The 27639-nt window shown below is 36.8% G+C and overlaps 1 protein-coding gene and 1 pseudogene across 1 annotated transcript; both read right to left on the bottom strand.

The window, feature by feature from the left end:
- Positions 1-393: 393 nt before the first annotated feature.
- On the bottom strand, positions 394-25894 carry LOC148360657 (tetraspanin-1-like). The gene is made up of 8 exons (XM_088343009.1): positions 25755-25894; positions 13653-13728; positions 10599-10814; positions 8069-8143; positions 6558-6665; positions 4802-4954; positions 2331-2423; positions 394-1258 (listed from the first exon to the last, which is right to left on the bottom strand). Exons 2-8 carry the CDS (start codon positions 13707-13709, stop codon positions 1202-1204), a joined length of 759 nt encoding a protein of 252 aa, XP_088199135.1. The 5' UTR covers positions 13710-13728; positions 25755-25894; the 3' UTR covers positions 394-1201.
- On the bottom strand, positions 11795-11916 carry LOC148360658 (U2 spliceosomal RNA; annotated as a pseudogene).
- Positions 25895-27639: the final 1745 nt, after the last annotated feature.

The raw sequence follows: 27639 nt of genomic DNA, 5'->3' as shown, positions 1-27639 counted from the left end.
GTTTTTCTACACGCTTCTTGCGACCCTGTTGACTATTTTGAATGTAACGCTTGATTGTTCGATGATCACGCTTCAGAAGCTTGGCAATTTTAAGAGTGCTGCATCCCTCTGCAAGATATCTCACTATTTTTGACTTTTTAGAGCCTGTCAAGTCCCTCTTCTGACCCATTTTGCCAAAGGAAAGGAAGTTGCCTAATAATTATGCACACCTGATATAGGGTGTTGATGTCATTAGACCACACCCCTTCTCATTACAGAGATGCACATCACCCGATATGCTTAATTGGTAGTAGGCTTTCGAGCCTATACAGCTTGGAGTAAGACAACATGCATAAAGAGGATGATGTGGTCAAAATACTCATTTGCCTAATAATTCTGCACTCCCTGTATATATGACATTACGAAACATATGTTTGGGGCGGCAGTGTCTCAGGAGGTAGAGAGCTCGTCTTGGGATCAAGAGATCGCAGGTTCGATTCCCGGCTCCTCCGTGTTACATGTCGAAGTGTCCTTGGGTAAGACACTGAACCCCTAATGCCCCCAATAAGCGGGTTAGCGCCTTACATGGCTGCACGGCCGCTCTTGGGAAATGTGAAGCACACTGGAAAGCGCTTTGGGAAATCTTGACTTGAAAATTACTATATAAATGCAGATCATTTCATTTCATTTCATGTACAATACAAACATGTTAAACTACATAAATAATGACGTTTAAAAAATCTGGTGTAAGATTATTTTGTATTTTGTAAGGGAAAATACAACTTTTTGTAAGGGCATGGAGCCCTGGAGCGCGACAGGTATGGTATTGGATTGATAAGGAATCAGAATCGCTAAAACTTTATCAATACACAGCCCTAATAACAATACAACATAGCAAAAAAGATCATCGCGTAAACCGAACATAAGTAATAGCCTTTATTTTTTTCAAACGATTTATTATAAAAAAATAAACTCAACTTATTTCCACCAATAGTCAAAGGATTTCCTTTTTACCCTTCTCCGATTACTTGATTGTTCGATTACGCCGTCTAGGGAAAATATAAATACACCAAAGTCGAAAACCAGAGGACATCCGAGCTCCGCAGGCATCCGATTTTGCTCACGTCAGGTCGTTTTTTCATGTTTTGTTTTTGCTGGTTTTGGTCTTTTCTCACTCATTCTCAGTCGCGATCCGTCTTTGCAAAAATAAAAGCGGCGATCATCACGCTTTGGTGCCAATCTGCTTGTAGAGAATCATTGAAACCACCATGGCGGCAATCTGCGAAAATAAACGACAAAAACGAGAAGGGATTTTTTTGCGGGATTTGACTTTGAATGCAGCACGATACCTTCAAGAATCTTTCTCATCAAACAACCTCACAAGAGCAATTAACCCTCCTGTGACATCCCATGTCTTCCGGGTCAACAGTTACTTAAGACTATTGAGGCTCATATTGATCTTAATTTTTCCGTAAATAATGATTTCATAACAAGGTGCAAGCAGAGTATTTTGGTAAATATGTCACAAAAAACTGCAAATAAAAAGTTTATGGTTGTATTTCCCTTCAGCGCAGTGGGGCGCGTGTGAGAGTGAGGGTTGACCAGGGTTGGGTAGGGTTACTTTAACTTGATTACTTTTAATTACTTTTGGATTACTCCAATACCAAATATGCTAATAAAAGACAAAATAAACTAAATATGAATAAAATGACTCAATTTTGTGCAGGCTTAGGGAGTAACGGAATAGATGGAATGGCAAAAATGATGTTTGGATTTATTTTCATTTTGTTTCTGTCGCATTTTATGTTAGTTTTGCCGGAGATCAAAGAGATCAAAGCCAGGAGAGAAAGCTTACCACGTGTTGTGAGTCATAACTTTATCCATATTTAGTTTCTATTGTCTTTTATTAGCATATTTGGTATTGGAGTAATCCAAAAGTAATTGAAAGTAATCAAGTTAAAGTAACCCTACCCAACCCTGCCTACATGGAAATGTGAATAAAAACAAGATGACACCTTTTTTGACAAACTGGGCCAATCTAGGACAAGTCTTAAAATTTCACGTTTAAAAGAATATAATTTGGGGGATTTTGGATATTTTTACACAGTTCTGGGTCATTTTGACCCGAATACCATCTTGGTAACTTTTTTTGTACAGCTTACAAGGAAAGGTGAATAACAAAAACATGTCATTGTTTTATTCTTGAAATGTAAAACTAATAAATCAGCAATAAATTGCAAAAAAATTGAGGAAAAAAAGGTCTTAATTAAAAAAAATATACAAAATCAGCCCTTTGATAATGTTTTTCGTCCACCCATGCATTATTAGAAACGTCATTTCTGTGATCCTACCTCCAGAGCGGCGATCCCGAGAGCCACGGCAGCGACGATGGAGGCATTGTCTTCAATGAACTGCAGCAACTTGTCAAAACAGCCGTCCACGAGCTAGCAAACAAAACAAAGCATGTAGCTAGTGTTTCCCATACATAGGAAGACTTGAGTGGTCCCACCAGGGTCTCATAAATTTGTATTACAGTGGAACCTCGCTAGTTCGCGGGTTCAGAGCTTCGCTGGTATAAAAAATATACCTTACCTTCTCAATAAAAGCATTTATTGACTTGACGCCACTGAGCGCGAGCTTATGTCAACTGAGGACACGGTGTGGACACTCTTATTGTGAAGGGGAGGGGGAGGCCCTGACACAATGCTTAGTCATTGCCGCTTCGCTTAAATACCCCCCCCCCCCTCCTTCAACTCCTCCCACCTCACCCCCTTCTTATGTGGCGCTCAGTTTATCAACGACAAATTCGGCGACGCGACAGCCCCTTAAGTTATAATTTAAGGGGCTGTAGTGAGTTCATAATCTCAAAGGTGAGGACCACCAGGAAAAGTATGTGTGTGTCTGTGTGTGGAGTCAAGCTTTGGAACGGTTTGAAAGAAAAGATCAAACTGTGTCCAACTTGTTCAGGTTTAGATACAAAGGAACATTTCTGGTGGAATACAGAGATGAGGAGGGTGGGGTATGAGTGCTGCAGGAGATTGGGAATAGTGCGTCTAGTTAACTTTGTGTTATTGTTGCTATTCTTATATCATAACTGTTATTATTAACATCATTACAATTGTTGTTATATCACTGGTGTATTTGGTGGGGAAGGTAATATAAGCATTTGCTTCTTACTACCCCTTTTCAAACATATTATGTAACGTTATTTTGTTGTTGAGTTATTGTTTTTATTTTGATGTTCGAATAAAGTTTTCATTCATTCATTCATTCAACCTGACAGACAGGGTTGGGTAGGGTAACTTTAACTTAATTACTTTCAATTACTTTTGGATGACTCCAATACCAAATATGCTAGTAAAAGACAAAATAAACTAAATATGAATCAAATGATGACTCACAACACGTGGTAAGCTTTCTCTCCTGGCTTTGATCTCTTTGATCTCCGGCAAAACGAACATAAAATGCGACAGAAACAAAATGAAAAGAAATCCAAACAGCTTGCCAACATCATTTTTGCCGTTCCATGTATTCCGTTACTCCACAAGCCTGCACAAAATTGAGTCATTTTATTCATATTTAGTTTCTTTTGTCTTTTATTAGCATATTTGTCATTGGAGTAATCCAAAAGTACCGTATTTTCCGCACTATAAGGCGCACCTAAAAGCCTTTATTTTTTTCAAAAGCTGACCATGCGCCTTATAATACAGTACGCCTTATATATAGATCAATATTAAGTCGCAAAGTCTTGCAACTAACTTGCCGCCGCCGACTAGATTTTCCCCTGAACGCCAAGTAGTCCGCGGTGTATGCTGGGATTTATTTACCGGCGTTTCATTGGCTAACCAATGTGTCAATCATCATTTGAATCGATCACTATTGGCTAAAGTTATTCGGAGGTAAAGGGGGCGGATCCTTTTTATCATTTACAGGCTGGCATAGGCTAAAGCGGCAAAACAAAGCCTGCAATTGGCCGAAAAAGATGAATGTGAATAGCAAGTTCGGCTGTCTACGGCATAGAGGAAACCATTCTGTATTTGTAAATATTTGACTCTCCTGGATTTACTACACTCACGGATATAAGAGGACCATGGTTGCACATTATTATTGAACACAACGACTTCGGTGAGCTACTCCGGCTATATATTTTCCCTGTATTTTGTTTCAGACTGAACTCAATGTTTTCATGATAAGCGGTGCAGATAATGGATGGAATGGAGTGTCTATTATTAAATTAAACTTTCAAGTGTTTATTGACATATGCACAGTAAAGTTGGGAGCCAAAAAGAAAATAGAAACTAAGAAATGGTTGGCATTTCTTGAATCCCAAGACTTTAACCTTCCGAATGATATGTGGAACGATGCATTTGAGTGACATCGTACGGACACCGCATCCGCACGTGTCTACGACACGTATTTGCTTCTTTGCAAGCTTTCGGAGGTAATCAGTTTGACTGAACTATCTGACTGTTTTGTCGACGTTCCCATTGTAGCGCCTTATAATCCGGTGCGTCTTATGTATGTTAAATATAGGACCAAAAACTATTTTTTCGGGGTGCGCCCTATAACCCGTTGCGCCTTATAGTGCGGAAAATACGGTAATTGAAAGTAATCCAGTTAAAGTAACCCTACCCAACCTTGCTGACAGACAGTATGTATGTATGCCAACCCTGGTTATACATCATGAATAAGAGTTTAGTTTGCATTCATTTTGAGTTTCAGTGCTGCTGGTTTTATTTGATTCTAAAGAAACCAAAATTCGCTGTCAGATTAGCCTACGGTAGGACGTCTCTGCCAGGGTAGGACATTTCTGGAAACCTACCTTCATCTCGGCAGCAAGTTGCGCCGAAGGCAGGCTGCAGGCTTCTCCCACCGCCGTCCCGTTGCAACACTGGGACGGGTAAAAGGCTCCGTTCATATCTTGGAAGGGGGAATGGTTGAAATCCGTGTAGTTCCTGTAGCCGCAGCAGCGGAACTGTAAAGAAGACATTGACCGGTTGAATGTGAAAACAGTCATACAGTAAAACCTCGCTCTGTCGCGGTTTAGTTGTCGTGGTTTCGTTATTCTGTGGGATTTCGTCATACGTCGTGTTCCGCGTTCTGATTGGCTGTCCGGTCGGCCCGCCCCTTTTCTGCCAGCGTCTGCCTGTGCGTCAATTATCGTCGTGATTTAAGTTGTATATACGCGAATCAGGGGGCATCAGGGGTTAAGTGTCTTACCCAAGGACACTTCGACATGTAACACAGAGGAGCCGGGATTCGAACGCCTCCTGAGCCACCGCCGCCCCAAATATTCTCGAGACGAATTAGGTTTATTGCGTAAAATGGAGCGTGCATTAACATAACCGCTTTTTTTAAGTCATAATGTTGGCTTGTAGGGCGGCACGGCGGCGCAGTGGTTAGCGGCACAGTTCTAAGGTCTTGGGAACCCCCTGTGTGGGTTCAAATCCAGCTACCGGACTTCCTTTGCGGAGTTTGTATGCTCTCTCTCACACGCGCCCACTGCGCTGATGGGAAATACAACTTTAAACTTTTCATTTGCAGTTTTTTGTGACATATTTACCAAAGAACTCTGTTTGCACCTTGTTATAAAACCATTATTTACGGAAAAATTAAGATCAAAATGAGCCGAAATAGTCCTAACTAACTGTTGTCGTGGAATAATGAAGTCAGAGCTTATCGACATAATGAAGACACACTTGTTTAGACAGGAAATTCTAGGCTTGTTTCTCCCGAGTTTAAATGTCTGCGAAGCAATTACACTGGGCTTCTTTGGAACAGCTTGCAAAGCTGACAGGAACTTGCCTGGGTCACGGCGACTTTTGATGAGAAACATGTGGGAGATTGCAAAAGGGTATTAGCTGAGCTAGGCCAATTCTGAGAAACACTCAATTCTTGGGAAGCAAGCGGCCAGTAAGAGAAAAACAATGCGTAATATGGCTGACGGGATGTGTCTGCTCCGGAGGGTATAAGAAAGCTGATTGTCTCTTAGACGAATGAGAACGCTGTCTGAACGCTGAAGAATATCAATAAACGACGTCTCCCTCTCCATCAAAGTTCTCTGCTCTTTCTCATTTCATTAGCTGCACCGCTTATCCTCAGTAGGGTCGCAGGGGTGCTGGAGCCCATCCCAGCAATCATCAGGCAGTGGGCAGGGGACACCCTGAACTGGTTGCCAGCCAATCGCAGGGCAGTTCTCTGCTCTTTTGTGCATATTTTTGGGGCTCCGAAACTGTGGGACCTCACACAGAGAAACAAAATGCGCGGAAAAATTGGCTTTTTTCTGGGGAGCAATTTGTGGTTTTGCTAATTTTGTGTTCAAATATACAACATGGCTCTCCCTTTCCCCCCAAAATCAAAATATTTTACCATTACAGCTCTTCGCGTCAAAAAGGTTCCCGACTCCTACTCTAGAAGTATAAGCAATCCATGAACCTCAATTATATGGCATTAAATAAATAAAGAAAAGGTTTCTACTTTTCTGCTTTAGACTATCGCGGGCTCTGTTTGGAACCTTAACCCTGCAAAAATGAAGGATTATTGTCATGGTATCTGTAGTGGCAAGATGGCAGCCTTACCCCCTCCATGGTGGTGTTCCACAGTGACGTCAGGCTTTCATCACTACCGTATTCGCTGCCGAGGCCTTTCTGGACTTCGTCTTCCAGAGCATCAAAGACGTCCTCCGCCTGAAGACCACAATCAGGTTCTAAAAAACACATCTTAAGCCCTGTGCACACCAGTTGCCAACTACGTGCGACCCTACTGGCGATGCACATTTTTCCACTAAGCGTACGATTTATATACAAAACACTGCCGTGTTGCCTGATAACATTTATGATGCCCTTCTAGAGGACGAATTACTCGATTATTTTGCCAACAATATTCGTATAATCTACATACCATTAAAGGTGGGGTGCAGCAGTTGAAAACTCAAGGCTGCAATCATGACTTTAAGCCAGAAGATGGCATCAGAGTAACACATAATGAACATGCATTTATTAATTATATTTTTGGAGGTTTTTCCCGTCCCGAACCGACCTGATAAAAGCAGATAGGCGCAATGGAAAATAAGGCTAAAGGCTCTTTGAACTCAGTTGGGCATTGCTAACACATACTTAAAAGGGAAAATATTTAACTTTCAGCTTTTTAAGGACACCTCAAACTGCGCACCCTACCTTTAACAAAACTGGAGGTTTGACGGTACTTTATTTTTTTATTTTTTTATTTTTTTTTATTTTTTTTTACACACTTAAGAAAATCTACTTTTTCACCCAAAAATCAAGTTCGCATTGTATCCATGAGAACTGAACAGCAGTTGAAGCTACACTCTTTACATATAATATGAATCATTGGAATTACCGGTACCTTTAATACTCGAGGGACAATGACAAGTGAATGCAATTTGGTCTGTTACTGTAGCAACCACCAATGTCAACAAAAAGAGGATTTCTCAAATCTGGGTTGTAATCTGACACTATTCTCCACAACACAAGTGGGCAAACTGGTCTTCAAGGGCCGCCTCTCCTGCATGTTTTTAGGTTTATTTTCTTCAATTCAAGTGATACAAATGATTAGCATGTTAGCTAGCTGTCAGGAGCTTTTTAACAATCCTGGTGATTGGAATCAGGCAAAATCACACTTTCTTCCTCCTCCCTCCTCCTCATGAATGAAATATGAAAATTCTGGTTTGCTTTAGGCTCAGCTCATCAAATCAAGTCAATTTGGCGGTGCTCGGGCTAGGAGGGGCTTTAAAACTCGTGGGCTGGGTCGGTCGAACTGGATTTTGTTTGGGCACTATCTGATTTTGATTCTAATATAATACATACCTTAAGCAAAACTAGAGTTTTGACATTACTTTATTCAATATTTACTTCATACTCGGGATTGTTATACTTTTTCATTTACACATCAATACCACTCAAATTGGAATTGATTGGCAGTGGAAGTTGACTCTCAAAAACGCTACCCTTCTGTTTCCGTATCATCGGAGTGATTGGAGTTTCCTTTAATGCTCAAGGAACAATGACAAGTGAATCCAATTCGGTCCGGTACCACAAAAACTCCCAATGCCAATGTCGCCCTTGCTTACCACATCCTTGAATACAAGCACCAGAACGGCACCGGCGACCTCCACCAGGAATATGATCAGCACGATAACAAAGAACTGAAAGAAGAGAGCGGAAAGGATGTGTAAAGACAGCAGTAAAATCATCAAATGCTAATCTGTAATTTGAAATGTTTATGTCATCAGGAAGCTAGACTAACTTAAAACACCCTCTCCTACACCAGGGGTGTCAAACTCATTTTAACTCGGGGGCCACACAATAGAACCAACATGCTGTCGGGGGCCGGACTAGTAGATTAAAGAGAAAGAAAAAGAGTTAAAGAAATAAGAGAAAGAGGGAGGGAAAAGGAGAGAGGGCGGTACAAAGGAAGAAAAAGAGAGAGAGGGAGAGAGCGTGAGAAACAAAAGAAAAAGTCGTGAGAGAGGGGGGAAAGAAAGGGAGCGGAAGAAAGAAATCCAAAGAGAGATAGAAAGACAGAAGGAGAGAAAAGAGAATAGAAAGCGCGAAGGGTAGGAAGAGAGAAAGAGAAAAGAGAGAAAAGGATAAAAGAAGTTAGAGCAAAAGAGGTTAAAAGACACAGAGAGAGAAAGAGACAAAGAGCAACAAAGGAAGAGAAAAAGAGACACAGAGAGTGAAAGAGACAGAGTGGGAGAAAAGGGGTGGAAAAGAAAGAGAGAGAGAGAGAAACAGAGAGAGAGAGAGAGAGAGAGAGAGAGAGAGAGAGAGAGAGAGAGAGAGAGAGAGAGAGAGAGAGAGAGAGAGAGAGAGAGAGAGAGAGAGAGAGAGACCTGGCTTTGGCAACATCCAGCTGCCATATTTCAACCTGCAGCTTGTTTTTCTCTTGCGCTTCTCTGAGTGTTGTCTCGCGGGCTGGATTCAATCCCTTAGCGGGCCTGATTCGGCCCGCGGGGCCCCTGTTTGACAACAGTGTCCTAAACTACAAGACTATTTTTATAAGATTATTTTGATTCAACCAGATAAATCCTTTTTTTTAGCACAGTACAAATACTGCTCCGTATAGTCCTATTCAATCATTGCTGATATTTTTACCATTGCTGGGAAAACCTAGAAGTAGACTTATTACAATAAAACATTGATTTCTTAAATTAGATTTCTTATTATTGTTTATTGTCATTATTATAATAAACACTTTATGCATATCTATCTATATATCTATCCATCTATCTATCTAGACATCTATCTATCTATCTATCTATCTATCTATCTATCTATCTATCTATCTATCTATCTATCTATCTATCTATCTATCTATCTATCTATCTATCTATCTATCTATCTAGACATCTAACTAGACATCTATCCATCTAGACATCTATCCATCTATCTCTCTCTCTCTCTATCTATCTATCTATCTATCTATCTATCTATCTATCTATCTATCTATCTAGACATCTAACTAGACATCTATCCATCTAGACATCTATCCATCTATCTCTCTATCTCTCTATCTATCTATCTATCTATCTATCTATCTATCTATCTATCTATCTATCTATCTATCTATCTATCTATCTATCTATCTATCTATCTATCTATCTATCTATCTAGACATCTAACTAGACATCTAACTAGACATCTATCCATCTAGACATCTAGACATCTATCTATCTATCTATCTATCTATCTATCTATCTATCTATCTATCTATCTATCTATCTATCTATCTATCTATCTATCTATCTATCTATCTATCTATCTATCTATCTATCTATCTATCTATCTAGACATCTAACTAGACATCTATCCATCTAGACATCTATCTATCTATCTATCTATCTATCTATCTATCTATCTATCTATCTATCTATCTATCTATCTAGACATCTAGACATCTATCTATCTATCTAGACATCTATCTATCTATCTATCTATCTATCTATCTATCTATCTATCTATCTATCTATCTATCTATCTATCTATCTATCTATCTATCTATCTATCTATCTATCTATCTATCTATCTAGACATCTATCCATCCATCTATCTATCTATCTATCTATCTATCTATCTATCTATCTATCTATCTATCTATCTATCTATCTATCTATCTATCTATCTATCTATCTATCTATCTATCTATCTATCTATCTAGACATCTATCCATCTATCTATCTATCTATCTATCTATCTATCTATCTATCTATCTATCTATCTATCTATCTATCTATCTATCTATCTATCTATCTATCTATCTATCTATCTATCTATCTATGTATCTAAAGTATGTTTTGGACATCACCCTTTTAGTATTAACTTCCCTACTAGTTACCAACTCCACTAATGGAATAATGTATGTACTGGTAGGGTTAAGTACTTACAAAAACAACAAAACTAGCACAGAACATGCACCTTCCTTTTAAAAATCCAAAATCGTATCGAAATTGCAATACTAGTCTAAAAAATGGGAATTTCTTTTTTTCTCACAATCCATAATAGGTCATGTTTTTGCCAATTATTTCAACACATTATATTGTGCGTTGTAAACCACTACCTTTGACCTGTAAAAGAGATAATCGATAAACAGTAGCTTACCGTGAGTAGCATGCACCTGCTCTCTTTGACGGCCCCGCAGCAGCCCAGGAAGCCGATAACTAGCAAGACGGTGCCGACGCCGATTAGCAGGTAAGCTACGTTAGCTACCTGCGCAACCTCAGGCGGTAGGCTCTCCACGCTGTCCAGTATCCCCGTGAAGGAATTGCTGTCCACTTTCACCCAAATTCCCACGCCCAGGACGGCAGCACCCGCGGTCTGCAGAGGCAAAAGCAACATAAGATGATAGTACCTAAGGGTGGGCGAATATCGACAAATATTCAGATTCAGATTCAGATTCAGATCTACTTTATTGTCATTCTAGTACACGTGTATACAGAACGAAATGTCGATACATCTGACCCGCACAGTTTCCTTGAATGTACAGATATAAATAAAATGTTGTATTGAGTTGGAGTATGGAGTACTAATAATATACTCAATAATTATGGTTATGTATAGTATTTTACAGTAGTGCAAAGAGTGCAAGAGGACCAGCTAACCAGATGTGCAAAATGGGCAGTCAGGTAAACAAGTCAGGTAAACAGTAACAATAACACTGTAGTTCGAATAGTGCAGAGGAGAACAGATGTGCAAGGAGTGGCTAGCTATAAAGAACTACTAGTAGTGCAAAAAAGTCAAACAAAAACCAACAGATGTACAGATTAGCAGCAGTTTAGATTTACTATGTGTTTGATTGACCATTTAACAGTCTAATGGCCAGGGGGACAAGACTATTGTGGAACCTGGTGGTCCTGCACCGCACACTGCAGTACCTCTTCCGAGAGGCTAGCAGAGTGAACAGTCCGTGATGGGGGTGAGAGAAATATCAATATTATCGGTAATAAGTGAGTACTTGAATCGGATCCAAACTGTTGTCCTGAATTCGATACTTTACTCCTTTTATCAAAGAGTCTATTCCCTATGTAGATAGCGTCTCCCTATGCTTTCTCACCCAGCACCTCTCCCTATCTAGCCTTCTCTCTCGTTCTGCCCACCAGGTAGAAGAGGAGGCACAAATCCAAACTCAAATCCCAAATAGAAGCTTCAAGTTAAAGGGGGGGGGGGTTGTAAGGTTTATTGTTCTATATCCTTTATCAATTATCCATTATCCGTTATCGGTCAAACCATAATACGCTACATCTGGACATCTAAGAGGCTGAGTCAAGGTCCTAGCCACAGAGCCAAGCAGCGACCAGTGTGAATGCACCGTTCCCGGAGGTACTGCAATACCGGGCCGATTCGTGGAGTGGACAGAGCAAGCTCTTATTCCATCACCCGATTGCAAAAATGTCGAAAGATTTATTCGAAATGAAGAGAAACAAGATTGTAACCGTGGATTTCATAGTTACAGGACGGTTTCTTACAGGAAGTGAAATGCAGAGTTGACTAATAAAGAAAATGACAATACCAGGTGTAATTTGTGTGTTAAAGTAGTCTGCTACAGTGGCAACACCACAAATTTACATAAAATCAATTCACCCTACAGAGAGCGATGAACAAGTCAATGTTCCTGTAAAAAAACTGTAAATCCTTTGTACATTTTTAATGGTGTGCATTCATATAGTGCTTATCCAGTCACTGAAGACCTCCCATAGTGCTTTACAATGTGCTTTATACTTAGCCATTAATACACACACTCACACACCGATAGAGGCGACAGACATGCAAGGCGTCTTTCTGCTTATTGTGGCTTTAGGGATTCAGTGTCTTGACCAAGGACACTCCAAGATTTAACACGGAGGAGCTGGGCATCGAACCTATGACCTCTCGGTCTCCTGACTCTTATCACTATGGCAACAGAGTCAATTGAGACTTTATTCCCATCAGTGGCGTTATTTTTTTTTTTTAAATATTGTGCAATGGAAGGTATAATAGTTATCTTGTTGACATTGTTATAAAGTATTTGTATTTTTATGACTTTGCTGCGCTTTTTTTCTGAAACAGTATCAATAGAAGTACTTTTGTTTTATGTACTTTTAATGTTTGGAATGTAGTTCTCAAATAAACAATGCAATTTTTTTCAAATCCTTGTGCTGTGTTTATCGTAAATACAGACTCAAGGGTGAATGGTTCAATTATTCAACGATCATGACATTTTTAAGCAAAAAGTATCAGATCAGCATCTTGGATCGGATCGATACCAAAATTCCTAGTATCGCCAACCTTTACTATCTTCTTACAAAAAAGTACACGTCTCTTACTTGCTCCAGAAGTTCCTCTTCTTCCCTCCCTGGTGCTGTCGCTTAGGTTTTACACATTGTATTGTTATGTATGGGAAAAATGGGGAAAAAAACTGTCAAATATGTGATCTTTAGCACTCGTCTGCGGTCGCACAACAGAATATTGCAACACTTGATTGCAGGGTTGGGTAGGGTTACTTTCATTTGATTGCTTTCAATTACTTTTGGATTACTCCAATATCAAATATACTCATAAACGACAAAAGAAACTAAATATGAATAAAATGATGAATCACAACACGTGGTAAGCTTTCTCTCCTGGCTTTGATCTCCGGCAAAACTAACATAAAATGCGACCGAAACAAAATGAAAATAAATCCAAACAGCATTTTTGCCGTTCCATGTATTCCGTTACTCCTAGCCTGCACAAAATTGAGTCATTTTATTCATATTTAGTTTCTTTTGTCTTTGATTAGCATATTTGGTATTGGAGTATTCCAAAAGTAATTGAAAGTAATAGAGTTAAAGTAACCCTACCCAACCCTGCTTAATTGTATAATACACACTGTTCCTTTAACTCAGTGAGGTGGGTCCTCAAAATATCATCCTGAGGGACGCAAACGGCCCCCAGGCGGCGAGTTTGAAAACGCTAAGCTAAAAGATATACACTGTCCCTTTAATATGAAGAAATTCATTTTTAAAAAACCAACATGAATTCTTCGAATCCAAAAGGTATCCAGACAATAACAGATGAATGAAATCATTGATTAGTAATTCATTTAATGACTAATTGATTTTATGATTAATTGAAAAGAAGAATTCGAGAGAAATTCCAAATTGGATTCCTTGTTCAAGTGTTTTCATGGCCACTTACAAAAATAGTGCCGTTGAAGACGAACATCATCAGTTTGAGGAAACCTGAGCAACACATCTTGGATTGGGTTTTCACTCTGGAGAAAAACAAGAAAAATAAATCAACACAATGCATTTTGGGGTGTTTTATGACCGTGCAGGCGAGGCAGAGGCATTATGGGAAATATGTTAAACGGTTTTATTTGTTGATGTGTAAAAAGTTCTTCCTCACTTAACTTTATGGTTTTGGGATTTCCACATAACTGAAATTTCTGAGTATTTTTATTACGATTACTATGAAACGTGTTCTTCCTGTTTTGGATTTCTTCTTCTTCTGGATTTTTTCCTTTTTATTTTCTTTATTTTTTATTATTTTTTACTTAATATTTTTTTATTTAAGATTTTTTTTTTTATACAAAAACCTTTTTATTCTTTTATTTTTTTACATAGTTTTTTCTTTTTTTCACATTTTTGTTCCCCCCCCCAAAAAAAACGGTTTCAGTTTTGTTTCCTGAACAAATAAAATGATTTTTCCAAAATAAATTTTCCAAAAGTAATAATTCACTTGATTATGAAATACTTTATTTTAAAATTTTGTACTCAATTTATTTAATTGTATTCAGTTTTTTCAAACAATCTTTATTTCCATAATACATTTCCATAATAAATGAAATAAATAAATTATACACATACATACATATACATATGAATATATATACATAAGCGGTGCAGCTAATGAGATGATATATATATATATATATACATATATATATGTATATATATACATATATATATGTATATATATACATATACATATATATACATATATATATACATATATATATATATATATATATATATATATATATATATATATATATATATATATATATATATATATATATATATATATATATATATATATATGTATATATATATATACATACACATATATATGTATACACATATATAAATATATATATATATGTATATATATATATATATATATATATATATATATATCTGCATACGGACGGCGCAGTGGTTAGCGCTTGTGCGGCACAGTTCATGTCATGGGAACCTGTCGTTGGTTCAAATCCAGCTCCAGACTTCCTGTGCGGAGTTTGTATGTTCTCCCCGTGCTTGCGTGGGTTTCCTCCCACATTCCAAAAACATGCATTTCAGGTGAATTGGCCGGTCCAAATTGTCCCTAGGTGTGAATGAGCGAGTGAGTTGTCTGTCCCTGTGTGCCCTGCGATTGGCTGGCAACCAGTTCAGGGTGTTCCCTGCCCACTGCCCGATGATTGCTGGGATGGGCTCCAGCACCCCCGCGACCCTACTAAGGATAAGCGGTGTAGCTAATGAGATGAGATATCTGCATACATATATATATATATATATATATATATATACATATATATATATATATATATATATATATATATATATATCTACACATACACATATATGTGTATATTCATGTCTACGTATGTATGTACTGTGTGTAGACGTGCATGCGTGTTTTTTCGAAAACGGATGAGGAAGGGCACTGAAAAATAAAACCTGCTGCCGGTAAATCGTGAGTTCATGAGGAAGTGAATTTAGGCCAGTAAACAGAAATAAGTCGTCGGTAAAAGTAGAAGGACGAGACGACATTGCCGCTGCTCACATTTGCTTTAGTCAAAAATTAACCGGACGGAGTAAGCTTGAAAATTTGGCAACTTTTGTTTTGGAGTTTCAGTCCAATTTTGAAGGATTTTTATAGACATTTTGACACGATAAATATCGCATACACGACAATCCTTGACTGTTTGTTAACTTCAGCTTCATCTTGCTCCCCCTTTTAATTATGTTTGTATTCATGTACTGTAAAACTGTTTTTTGAGGCAGGTACTTTGTTGTTTCTTCTTGTTTATTAGCGGTTGATGTTGGGGTTTTCTTGTGCTGCGCCTAAATAAAAAGCATTAAATAAATGAAAAATTAGGACCTTAGCACATTTAAAGATTCAGACGCTCCCCTACTCACGACCATTCGACTTACGGAAAAAGGTAGATACGAAATTTTTGGGGGGATGTGGAAAAGTATCCGGATATTGCTGTAAGTTAGATTTTGTATTGTGTGCATCTTTTTCCGAGCACAGGACATTACTGTAGTGCTTCTTTCCGCTGCGTGGCGCTGTAGGTCACCAGGAATCCACCCCGAAGAAGAAATCGGCTTCCTCTTCCTCGTTTGTGTGTAAACATTCCATACTGTATCTCCAGCGCGCTAAGAACTTTGAAATTTTTATTTTTTGGTATCCCACGCATCCATTCAATATGATAGGTGTAAAGTGGAAAGAAGAAACGAACCGTTTCTTTTGAAACCAAAGTGGAATAAGAAAGCTTGATGCGGTTGAGAAAATGGTCGGAACGCTTTATTCAGCCACTTTTTTACCACGAAGGAGGAAGTCGCCTAACTCTTGAAGCTCATCTTCCAAAAGTAAGTTAAACTTAACCCTACACAGCTTTGTAGAGCATTTTATTTTATGAAATGTTCATATTTTAGTACAAAACAATACAGATTATTTATACGAGCCTTAAACATACTTATACAAACTAAATATACAAAATATAGCACTAAAGCAACTTACGAAGAAACTCAACTTATAGTCTCGTTTGTAAGTAAGGCAGCGTCTGTATCTGTGTGTATATACTGTAAGTCATTTTGCTCATTTTTTCTTTACCATTTTTTTGCTACAAGCATTAAAAAAAATGATAAAATAGATATTTTCTTTAATTTTTTTAATTATCATCTAATTTCTTTAGGGTTATGTGTCTGATTTTACCATAGATTAGTGGAACTATGAGCATTATGTAAAATACATTATTTTTTAAATTTTAAATAAACAATATTATCTAATTTTAAGGTTTTATTGATTGTAAAATATTTTTGTGGAGCTGCAAACATAAAAAAAATTCACATGTTCGATAAAAAGCATTATTATCTGATTGTCTATATATATTGCATAAAGTATCTATAATTCATAATTTCATTAATAAAAATATGTATTAGATATAGATATATAGAGAGATTTACTGTTGCTGCTATTTCCATTTTCGGGCCATTTTATTTGACTGGTATTTTGGCACTTTTTCATTGTACACATTCCTTTCAAGCATTTATTTTTTAAAAAGGAACAGAAAGAAATATAGGGCATTTTAAAATAGTGTATACTGTATAGCTTAAGTAAGCTAATAAGCAGAAATGTTCTTGTCATTTGATTATGTGGACCAAAACGCAAAATTATATTATAAGAAATTATATTTAAGGACACCTAAGAAATTGTCAGATTTATTCTGAATTTGGGATTTTATTTAATGTGTTTAGAAAACTAGCAAAAAATGATATAAATCTGAAAAAATTATAGTAGAAAAATAAAATACTCTCAATAAAATATTAGTGGAGGAAAACAGTTTTGCACTGGTGAACTGTGTATGAGTAGTATTTTGAATTTGTATATAAAACAATATTTAATGTCAGTCATGGTTCATAAAACCTCAAACCTGAATTGAAGAAATAAAATGCATTATTATTATTGTATAAAACAAAACTGGAGATATTTGCGCCTGGTTACAAACCTACTCCAATTTGATCAGTAATTGAGATCTGGGTTTGTCATGGCCAAATTCAAGCACTTTTTAAAGACTTTCCAAGCAAATTTTATGTAAGGGAAATTACGCTTTAAATGTGCCTTTTATACGCTTGCATTTTAGATACTCTTATACTTTTGTACTCTTATTTATATTATTTTTATAGAATGCTTAATAAGTGTGTGGTTTTAACCAGCTAGCAGGCATGCTAGCTGGTTAAATCAAGATGGCCGTGACTTCCACATTTCAAGTCTGCTCAAGAGCCGGCCTCCCTGAAATTACCGAGACGCATTGTTTATAAAGTTTCACTATCCTTACTCCTCATTTATTATACCCGCACGCCATCTAGCAACCAACATTATACACTGCATTTAAATATGTGATTCCTGCCTGAACCAATCAGATTCATTTCCTGTGTTCAAATAAACCAATCAGATGTGTTGTTTACTTCTTTTGTTAACCAATAAATGAGCCTGCTAAAAAGGAGGTGGGTGATTTCTCCCTGAGCCGATCCTGGAAACAGGCACCTCCAAAAACCTAAATCTCCGATTTAGAGTGTGTTTTTTTCTTCATTCTGCTACAATCTCAAGTTTTAACCTTGACATTTTTTATTTTTTCAGGAATATTAAAAGAAGAAATATGAAACTTTGATTTTGAGTGATATATTCGCTTTTGAGACAAATCTCTCCCCATATTGGTGTAATATGTAAACAACAGTAATATGTAGTTTACATTTACAGTTGTAGGAAGTATTTCCCATTTCAATGTATCACTGGGAAACACTACCTCATTTTTTCTATGGGCCATAAAAAATATCTGTCACAGACCAGAACGGACACAGGACTCAATTTCATGCGTTTCTCAGATTTTATTGAAAGAGAGTGAGAGTAAGGCTTGCTTGATTGCTTGATTGGAAGGGTGGCGGAGAGCGGGAACGAGCAAGGCGGGAGTGACACTTCCGTGTCGGAAGAAGACGGGCAGGAATGGCACGTCGTTTGACCAGGGCTGGAGATCAGAGGCGATGTAGAGTTCGTAATAGTGGTCGTAGGCAGGCGGCAGGCAGAACAGGCATAGTCAGGTTCAGAAACGGGTCGAAAACGGGAATCAGGCAGGAAGCAGGTTTTGACAGGGACGGAGTCGGACGGGAACGCTCACCGAGTGAAACACAACAGCTCACAACGATCTGACAAAGTTTGAATTGAAGTCAAGGGTTTAAGAAGGGTGTGGCCACCAATCAGCTTGTCCGAGCTGTTGGTGCCAATGAAGCCGCCACAGGTGTTCCAAATAGGGCAATGATGACAATATCCATAATTTAATTGAAGTTTAGGTGTAGTATGCACCTGTCCACTTAGGCGATGACGATCCACAAGACAATGCCATAGAAACTAATGCCAGCTGCCGTTAATCACGGCGTAAGAAGAAATGCAATGGCAAAGAGAGGCCACCAGAGAGCAGTGTCATGGCAACAGTTTCACACATTTACAAGCACTTCACCCAAAATTCCAGAACGTTTCAATCCTTGAGAACACAGCACTAAAATCCGAGCCTTTTTAAGGATTTCAAGCACCCTTACGAACGATCTGAATTGTCCTTTTTTCAGATAAAAAGTTGGTTGAAATAAATAAGCCTCGCATGATTGGGCTCCATCTAATCAAGCAGCTTAACTTTTGTGATTAATGACTGATAAGAAACGCAGGTAGCAATGTGATGTCATAAAACACACCTTGTTCCCGAGTTTTTATAGTGATCTCCTATTTTCCGCTCCTTTTTTTATTGCCTCTTTAACTGGAAATGACCTCATCAACCTACTTGGCAAATTTGCTCACAGGCTAAAATATTTTCCATGTCCTCAGCATCGCAATTTTGGGGTCTTAGCAAAACTGGGGAAATGACATTGCTATTGCCCGAAAAACAATTTAAATATATATATATATATATATATATATATATATATATATATATATATATATATATATATATATATATATATATATATAGTTTTTGGTTCAAAACTTCAAAGCATATTACATTTACTTGAAATATTAAAAATATGTTTTTATGACCATTTATTTTGAGTACCTTTTATTTTTGGGACAATTTATATGGTTAGTTTTATTGATATGGTGTTACTCTTTTTTGATTCATTTTTTTCACTTAATTAGTATATTGGTTTTGCATTTTCTTGAAACTATTTCTTCAGTTTTTTGTAGATATTATTATTATTATTTGTATTTTCCCAACTTATTTTCTTCTGCTTTTCAAAAAAAAAAGTTGTATCCATTTTTGTAATATTATTTTCAGTTTTTCTTTTTTTCCCAATATTTTTTCAGTTTTTTTTTAAATATTCATTGAATTATTTATTTTCCTGATACATTTTTTTATGTTTCTTAAAGTGTTTTTTTCAAATATTTTTTTCTATTTTCTAGAATTACTTATGTCTCAATTTTTTTGTAGTATTTGTTTGATCTGTTTTTGAAATCTTATTTCCAATTTCTTGAAATACATTTTCTTGTTTCTTGAAATATTTGTGTCTGTTTTCCCTAATCATTTTTCTGTTTTTTAAAAACATTTTTTAAATTCTTTTTTTTTCCTATTTTTTCTGGAAAGATTGTTTTCTTTTGAAATGTATTATTTTTTGTCAGGAATTAAAACACCCTCATACAAAAAAAAACTCAAAAAAAGGAAAACAATACTCCAAAAAGATTTAACTCCCACATACAATTTGGGGGGATATTTTTTTAGAATGAATTTTTAAACATTATTGTAAAATATGTATGTCAAAAAATAGAAAAAAACATTTTTCAATAATTAAAAAAAGTATTTAGAAAAAAAAGCTGAATTTGAAAAACACACAATTTCCTAAATCCTCCCAAACTTTTGAAAAACAGAAAAAAAAAAATTAATAATGATTTAAAAAAATCAATGAAACAGAACTTAAAAAAAGGCAAAAAAACAAACCCCCTGAATAAATTAGTCAAAAGAACAGGATTTTTTGGAGTAAATGAAATATGATTCCTTATGTATTATATCAGTCCATTTGAGTAAAATATTAAGAACAACTTCCAAAATGCAAAAAGAAAAACAAAAAAGTATTCCATTTTTTTATAAGGGAGACAAAACACATTTTAAATATCCACAAGTTCACCCAAAAATGTATCATGATAGGGAAAAGCTAACCTGACTAAGATATTACAAACTATTTTTTTCCAAAAAGTTATTCCCCAAAAAATCTCCTCTAGATCGTATTCTTGTCCTAACAATCAATAAAATTTCAATTTCCAATCTAATAATAACATTGTCTTAGTACATTTTTAAGCATCAGACAAAAATGAAATACATTTCTCTGTTAAATAAATTTGAAGTAAAAATTCTAGATAAAGAATGAAAAATTTTGAGTACCGTATTTTCCGCACTATAAGGCGAAAAAAGATGAATGCATATAGCACGTGGTTGACGGCATACAGAAAGCATTTTTTACTATTCTGTATTTGTAAATATTTTATTCTCCTGGATTTACTACACTCACGGATATAAGAGGAACATGGCTGCACATTATTATTGAACACAACGACTTCGGTGAGCTACTTCGGCTATATATTTTCCCTGTATCTTGTTTCAGACTGAACTCGATGTTTCTGTGATAAGCGGTGCAGATAATGGATGAAATGGAGTGTCTATTTTTAAATTCAACTCAATTCCAAGTGTTTATTGTCATATATACAGTAAAGTTGCGAGCGAAAAAGAAAATAGAAACTAAGGAATGGTTGGCATTTCTTGAATCCCAAGACTTTAACCTTCCGAATGATGGAACGATGCATTTGAGTGACATCGTACGGACACCGCATCCGCACGTGTTCTCGACACGTATTTGCGTCTTTGCAAGCTTTGGGAATGTTAAGGGGGTAATGAGTTGGACTGAACTATCTGACTGTTTTGTCCACGTTCCCATTGTAGCGCCTTATAATCCCGTGCGTCTTATGAATGTCAAATATAGGACCATAAACTATTTTTTCGGGGTGCGCCCTATAACCCGGTGCGCCTTATAGTGCGGAAAATACGGTAATATATTTGCTGCTGAAAAGGAGGTGGGTGATTTCTCCCTGAGCCGATCCTGGAAACAGGCACCTCCGATGGAAGGGGCTATCAAAAACCTAAATCTCGCCCAAGACACACCACAGGAAGTGGTTCTCCTACAATCCTGGCGGTTAAGCAATCCGTGAACCGCGAACCGTGATTCATTTTCCACAAAAAATGACACAAATTTGAGTGAAAACCTGCCCACATTAATGATCTCATCTCATCTCATCTCATTAGCTGAACCACTTATCCTCAGTAGGGTCGCGGGGGTGCTGGAGCCCATCCCAGCAATCATCGGGCAGTGGGCAGGGGACACCCTGAACTGGTTGCCAGCCAATCGCAGGGCACACAGGGACAGACAATAAGGTTTATTCCAAGAATAATAATAGAAATAACATCAAAGAGAAGTTGAAAGCACGTCTTTGAGGTAACATTTTTCCCAGTCCTAACCAAAAAATTAAATCAAATGAGATAAAATCAAATAAATTATCTATATATAAATTTTAAATAATTATTAATACACTGGGGGCAGCACGGCGGCGCAGTGGTTAGCGATTGGGCGGCACAGTTCATGTCATGGGAACCTGTCGTGGGTTCAAATCCAGCTCCAGACTTCCTGTGCGGAGTTTGTATGTTCTCCCCGTGCTTGCGTGGGTTTCCTCCGGGCACTCCGGTTTCCTCCAACGTTCCAAAAACATGCATTTCAGGTGAATTGGCCGGTCCAAATTGTCCCTAGGTGTGAATGAGCGAATGAGTTGTCTGTCCCTGTGTGCCCTGCGATTGGCTGGCAACCAGTTCAGGGTGTCCCCTGCCCACTGCCTGGAGATGGCCTGGATGGGCTCCAGCCCCCCGCGACCCTAATGAGGATAAGCGGTACGGCTAATGAGATGAGATGAGATGAGATTAATACACTGTATTGTTTAATATTATGGGATGGGCAAACAGAAATGGTCTTTTATCCCTTTAATTGGTTTAAGTCAGGGGTCTCCAACACAGTAGGGTCACCCAGTAGCCTGAAGATACTACTGAAAATATATCACTGGTCATTCTGTCTGGGGCAATAATTCCATAAGTTCACTACAGCCCCTTTTTTATCCTGTTCCTTTATCTTCTTGGCTTTTTTACCTCACTGTGAATGTGTGAAACTGGAGTGTCATGCCCAATTTCGTTGTCACAATATGTTAACCCATTTTGTAACAATGACAATAAAGGTATATTCTATTCTATTCTATTCTCATCTCATCTCATCTCATTAGCTGCACCACTTATCCTCAGTAGGGTCGCGGGGGTGCTGGAGCCCATCCCAGCAATCATCGGGCAGTGGGAAGGGGACACCCTGAACTGGTTGCCAGCCAATCGCAGGGCACACAGGGACAGACAACTTGCTCGCTCATTCACACCTAGGGACAATTCGGACCGGCCAATCCACCTGAAATGCATGTCTTTGGAATGTGGGAGGAAACCGGAGTGCCCGGAAGAAACCCACGCAAGCACGGGGAGAACATACAAACTCCGCACAGGAAGTCCGGTAGCTGGATTTGAACCCACACGCGTGCTGCCCTCTATTCTATTCTATTCTATTCTATTCTATTATATTCTATTCTAAATACGTGCAATTAGAACCATACACAGGGTAGGATATCGAGATCATACTCATATTTTATTCCCGCAGTCCAAATTATTAAAATTGGATGATTTAGTCAAAATTTCTCACTTTACAACTGCTATTTAAGGTCAGCAAAAACATAGTGCCAGAAAACATCCATAAATTATTCATTCTGAAAGAGGGAAATTATAACTTAACGGGCTGTAGTGAATTCATAATCCCAAAGGTGAGAACCACCAGGAAAAGTATGTGTGTGTCTGTGTGCGGAGTCAAACTTTGGAACATTTTACAAGACGAAATCCAACAATGTCCAACTATTCACTTGTTCAAATTTAAATACAAAAAAACATTACTGGCGGAATACAGAGATGAAGAAAATGAGGAATGAGTGATACGAGAGGAGTGCGTCTGGAACTATGGTTAACTTTGTGTTATTGTTGTTATTGTTATATCATAACTGTTATTATTAATATTATTACAATTGTTGTTATATCATTGGTGTATTTAATAGGGAAGATGAAGGGGAAGGGAATAAAAGCATTTGCTTCTTACTACCCCTTTTCGAACATATTATGTAATGTTATTTTGATGTTGAGTTATTGTTTTTGTTCTGTTTTTATTTTAATGTTCGAATAAAGTTTTCATTCATTCATTTGCGAGGAAACGCGATTTCTAACTGATGGTTGACTGAGCCTATTTCGACCTCTAATGACGGCAACCTGGTAATAACATAGTCATAACAGGTTATTTTAGAAATGCTTATCAAACTGGTAGATCTTTGTGCTAATTAGTAACAAAAACAATCCTCTAAGATTCAAAATGGTTGGAGACCACTGGTCTTACTGGTTACTAGTTTGTTTTAAAACCTAAAGATTTATAGAGCTTCAAAATGGTTAGAGACCCCTGGTCTTACTGGTTACTAGTATGTTTGTTTTTAAAGCTAAAGTTTAATGTTTAAAAGAGCTTCAAAATGGTTGGAGACACCTGGTCTTACTGGTTACTAGTTTGTTTTAAAACCTAAAGATTTATAGAGCTTCAAAATGGTTAGAGACCCCTGGTCTTACTGGTTACTAGTATGTTTGTTTTTAAACCTAAAGTTTAAAGTTTAACAAAGCTTCCAAATGGTTGGAGACACCTGGTCTTACTGGTTACTAGTTTGTTTGTTTTTAAACCTAAAGTTTAAAGTTTAAGAGAGCTTCAAAATGGTTTGGAGACACCTGGTCTTACTGGTTACTAGTATGTTTGTTTTTAAACCTAAAGTTTAATGTTTAAAAGAGCTTCAAAATGGTTGGAGACACCTGGTCTTACTGGTTACTAGATTGTTTGTTTTTAAACCTAAAGTTTAAAGTTTAAAAGAGCTTCAAAATGGTTGGAGACACCTTGTCTTACTGGTTACTAGTTTGTTTGTTTTTAAACCTAAAGTTTAAAGTTTAAAAGAGCTTCAAAATGGTTTGGAGACACCTGGTCTTACTGGTTACCAGTTTGTTTGTTTTTAAACCAAAAGTTTAAAGTTTAAGAGAGCTTCAAAATGGTTAGAGACACCTGGTCTTACTGGTTACTAGTTTGTTTGTTTTTAAACCTAAAGTTTAAAGTTTAAGAGAGCTTCAAAATGGTTTGGAGACACCTGGTCTTACTGGTTACTAGTTTGTTTGTTTTTAAACCTAAAGTTTAAAGTTTAAGAGAGCTTCAAAATTGTTTGGAGACACCTGGTCTTACTGGTTACTAGTATGTTTGTTTTTAAACCTAAAGTTTAATGTTTAAAAGAGCTTCAAAACGGTTGGAGACACCTGGTCCTACTGGTTACTAGATTGTTTGTTTTTAAACCTAAAGTTTAAAGTTTAAAAGAGCTTCAAAATGGTTGGAGACACCTGGTCCTACTGGTTACTAGTTAGTTTGTTTTTAAACCTAAAGTTTAATGTTTAAAAGAGCTTCAAAATGGTTGGAGACAGTGACTTCTATAGTGTTTGCACCAAGTTTTGTTTTGTTTTTTGCCATTTTTTTAGATCTGTTTCATTGATTTTCAAAAATTATTCATCATCATCTCATCTCATCAGCTGCACCGCTTATCCTCAGTAGGGTCCCGGGGGTGCTGGAGCCCATCCATTATTAATTGTTTTTTTTGTATTTTCCGTTTTTCAAAAGTTTGGGAGGATTTAGGAAATTGTGTGTTTTTCAAAATCGTTTTTTTTAAATACTTTTTTTTAATATTGAAAAATGTTTTTTTCTATTTTTTTACATACATATTTTACAACAATATTTAAAAATGTATTCTAAAAAAAATATCCCACCAAAATTGTATGTGGGAGTTAAATCTTTTTTGAGTATTTCTTTCCTTTTTTTCCATTTTTTTTGTATGAGGGTGTTTTAATTCCTGACATAAAATTAATACATTTCAAAAGAAAACAATCTCACCAGAATAAATATGAAAAAAAGAATTTAAAAATGTTTTTAAAAAACAGAAAACAGACACAAATATTTCAAGAAACAAGAAAATGTATTTCAAGAAATTGGAAATAATATTTCAAAAACAGATCAAACAAATACCACAAAAAAATGAGACATAAGTCATTCTAGAAAACAGAAAAATAATATTTGAAAAAAAACTTCAAGAAACATTTAAAAATGTATCAGGAAAATAAATAATTCAATGAATATTTAAAAAAAATATATAAAAATATTTCGAAAAAAGAAAAACCGAAAATAATATTACAAAAACGGATATTTTTTTTTTGTTGAAAAGCAGAATAAAATAAGTTGGGAAAATTAAAAAAAATAATAATATTTTAGAAAAAAAAACGAAAAAAGTTCCTACCTGTGCCGCAGCGACTTCTATGGCTCGAAGAGGAGTGTTTGCACCGAGTTCCTGGGTTCCTTTATCTTCTCGCTGGTTTCAACGCAGGTATGGGAGGAGAAGCCAGTTCATGCCCTCAACGTCACTGACTTCTCTCTCTCTCTTTTTTTTGCAGATAAGCGACATTTCCCGGTGGTCAAAGTCCCTTCAGCCGTGGCGACATTTACGACACCATCACAAGCTAAAAATAAAGAGTTACTTGCTCATATGAAGCACGTCAACTTCAAGATTGAAGCTAATAAAACAAAACAAACAATTCAGGACATTTTATAATGCTATGAATGAGGTCACTGATTGGGTTATCATATTTTCCTGACTGTAAGGTGTTTGGTACCCTGAATTATTTTGATTTATCGAGACACACTGGTTAACAATAACTGAAACATCTGAAGAAACGTCAAGAACAAAGATGGAGACAGGACCCACTTGCGTTGCGTTTCCATACCTGTCAACCTGTACGTTTTTGCCGTACAAAGTGCGTTTATTATGCATTTTGAGATGTGACGACGAACGAGAAAATCTGTATGGAAAAAACGCAAACGTATTAAACCGACTATGACGAAAGGGCAAATCAATGGAGTCAAACAAGTTCGCCGCGGTAGCCTCTGTCTCGGTATTGGTATTTTTCGTTGCAAAATAATGATACCAGGATATGTCTCTGTCGTGTCTAGCATGGTCGCCGTGGTGACCGGCTGGCCCCGCCCCCTGGGCACGGCTGCAGTAGATTAGCTAATTTGCGTGTGTGCTACTTAAGGGTGGGTTGTGGGTTTTGCAGGTGCCGGCTCATTGCAATTTCTGTCTGCATTTTCTGTCTGCATTTCCCGTTCTGTTTTGCTCTGTCCTGTTTTGTTTGATTCGGAGGAAACCTATGTTTTCACGTTTTGAGTAAACGCCTGTTTTTGTTCTGTTTTGTCCGTGAGTTTTGGACGACTTTTATTTTGCTAAATAAAAGTTTTGATCGTCAACGCACATGAGTTCTCCCTTCCTGCCTCCTGCCTCTGGTCCGGTCCCCTCGTCTTTTTTTTTTTGTATTTGTTTGATCTGTTTTTGAAATATAATTTCCAATTTCATGACATTTTTTTTTAACCTTACTTGTTTTTTTTTAAATATTTGTGTCTGGTTTTCTTAATCATATATCTGCTTTTTAAAAACATTTTTTATTTATTTTTTTCATATTTTTTCTGGAAAGATTGTTTTCTTTTGAAATGTATTATTTTTTGTCAGGAATTAAAACACCCTCATACAAAAAAAAACTGAAAAAAAGGAAAGACATACTCAAAAAAGATTTAACTCCCACCTACAATTTTGAGGGATATTTTTTTTAGAATTTTGGCGGGAGTTCAAACGGGTTCGCCGCGGTAGCCTCTATCTCGGTATCGTTATTTTTCGTTGCAAAATAATGATACCGGGATGTGTCTCTTTTTTTGTATTTGTTTGATCTGTTTTTGAAATATTATTTCCAATTTCTTGAAATTTTTTTTGAACCATTCTTGTTTTTTTTTTTTAAATATTTGTGTCTGGTTTTCTTAATCATATATCTATTTTTTAAAAACATTTTTAAAAAATGTTTTTTATTTTTTTTCTGGAAAAATTGTTTTCTTTTGAAATGTATTATTTTTTGTCAGGAATTAAAACACCCTCATACAAAAAAAAAAACCCCGAAAAAAAGGAAAGAAATACTCAAAAAAGATTTAACCCCCCTACAATTTTGAGGGATATTTTTTTTTTAGAATTTTGGCGGGAGTTCAAACGAGTTCGCCGCGGTAGCCTCTATCTCGGTATCGTTTTTTTTCCGTTGCAAACGAAGCAAGCGGTTTGATGCTACTGTGCGCATGCGTCTGCCGCC

This window comes from Urocampus carinirostris, chromosome 8 (assembly GCF_059441175.1).
Source record: "Urocampus carinirostris isolate Australia breed hairy pipefish chromosome 8, RoL_Ucar_1.0, whole genome shotgun sequence".
NCBI lineage: Eukaryota > Metazoa > Chordata > Actinopteri > Syngnathiformes > Syngnathidae > Urocampus > Urocampus carinirostris.
The sequence above is the reverse complement of the archived record's forward strand: the minus strand, read 5'-3'. Positions and strand labels throughout refer to the sequence as shown.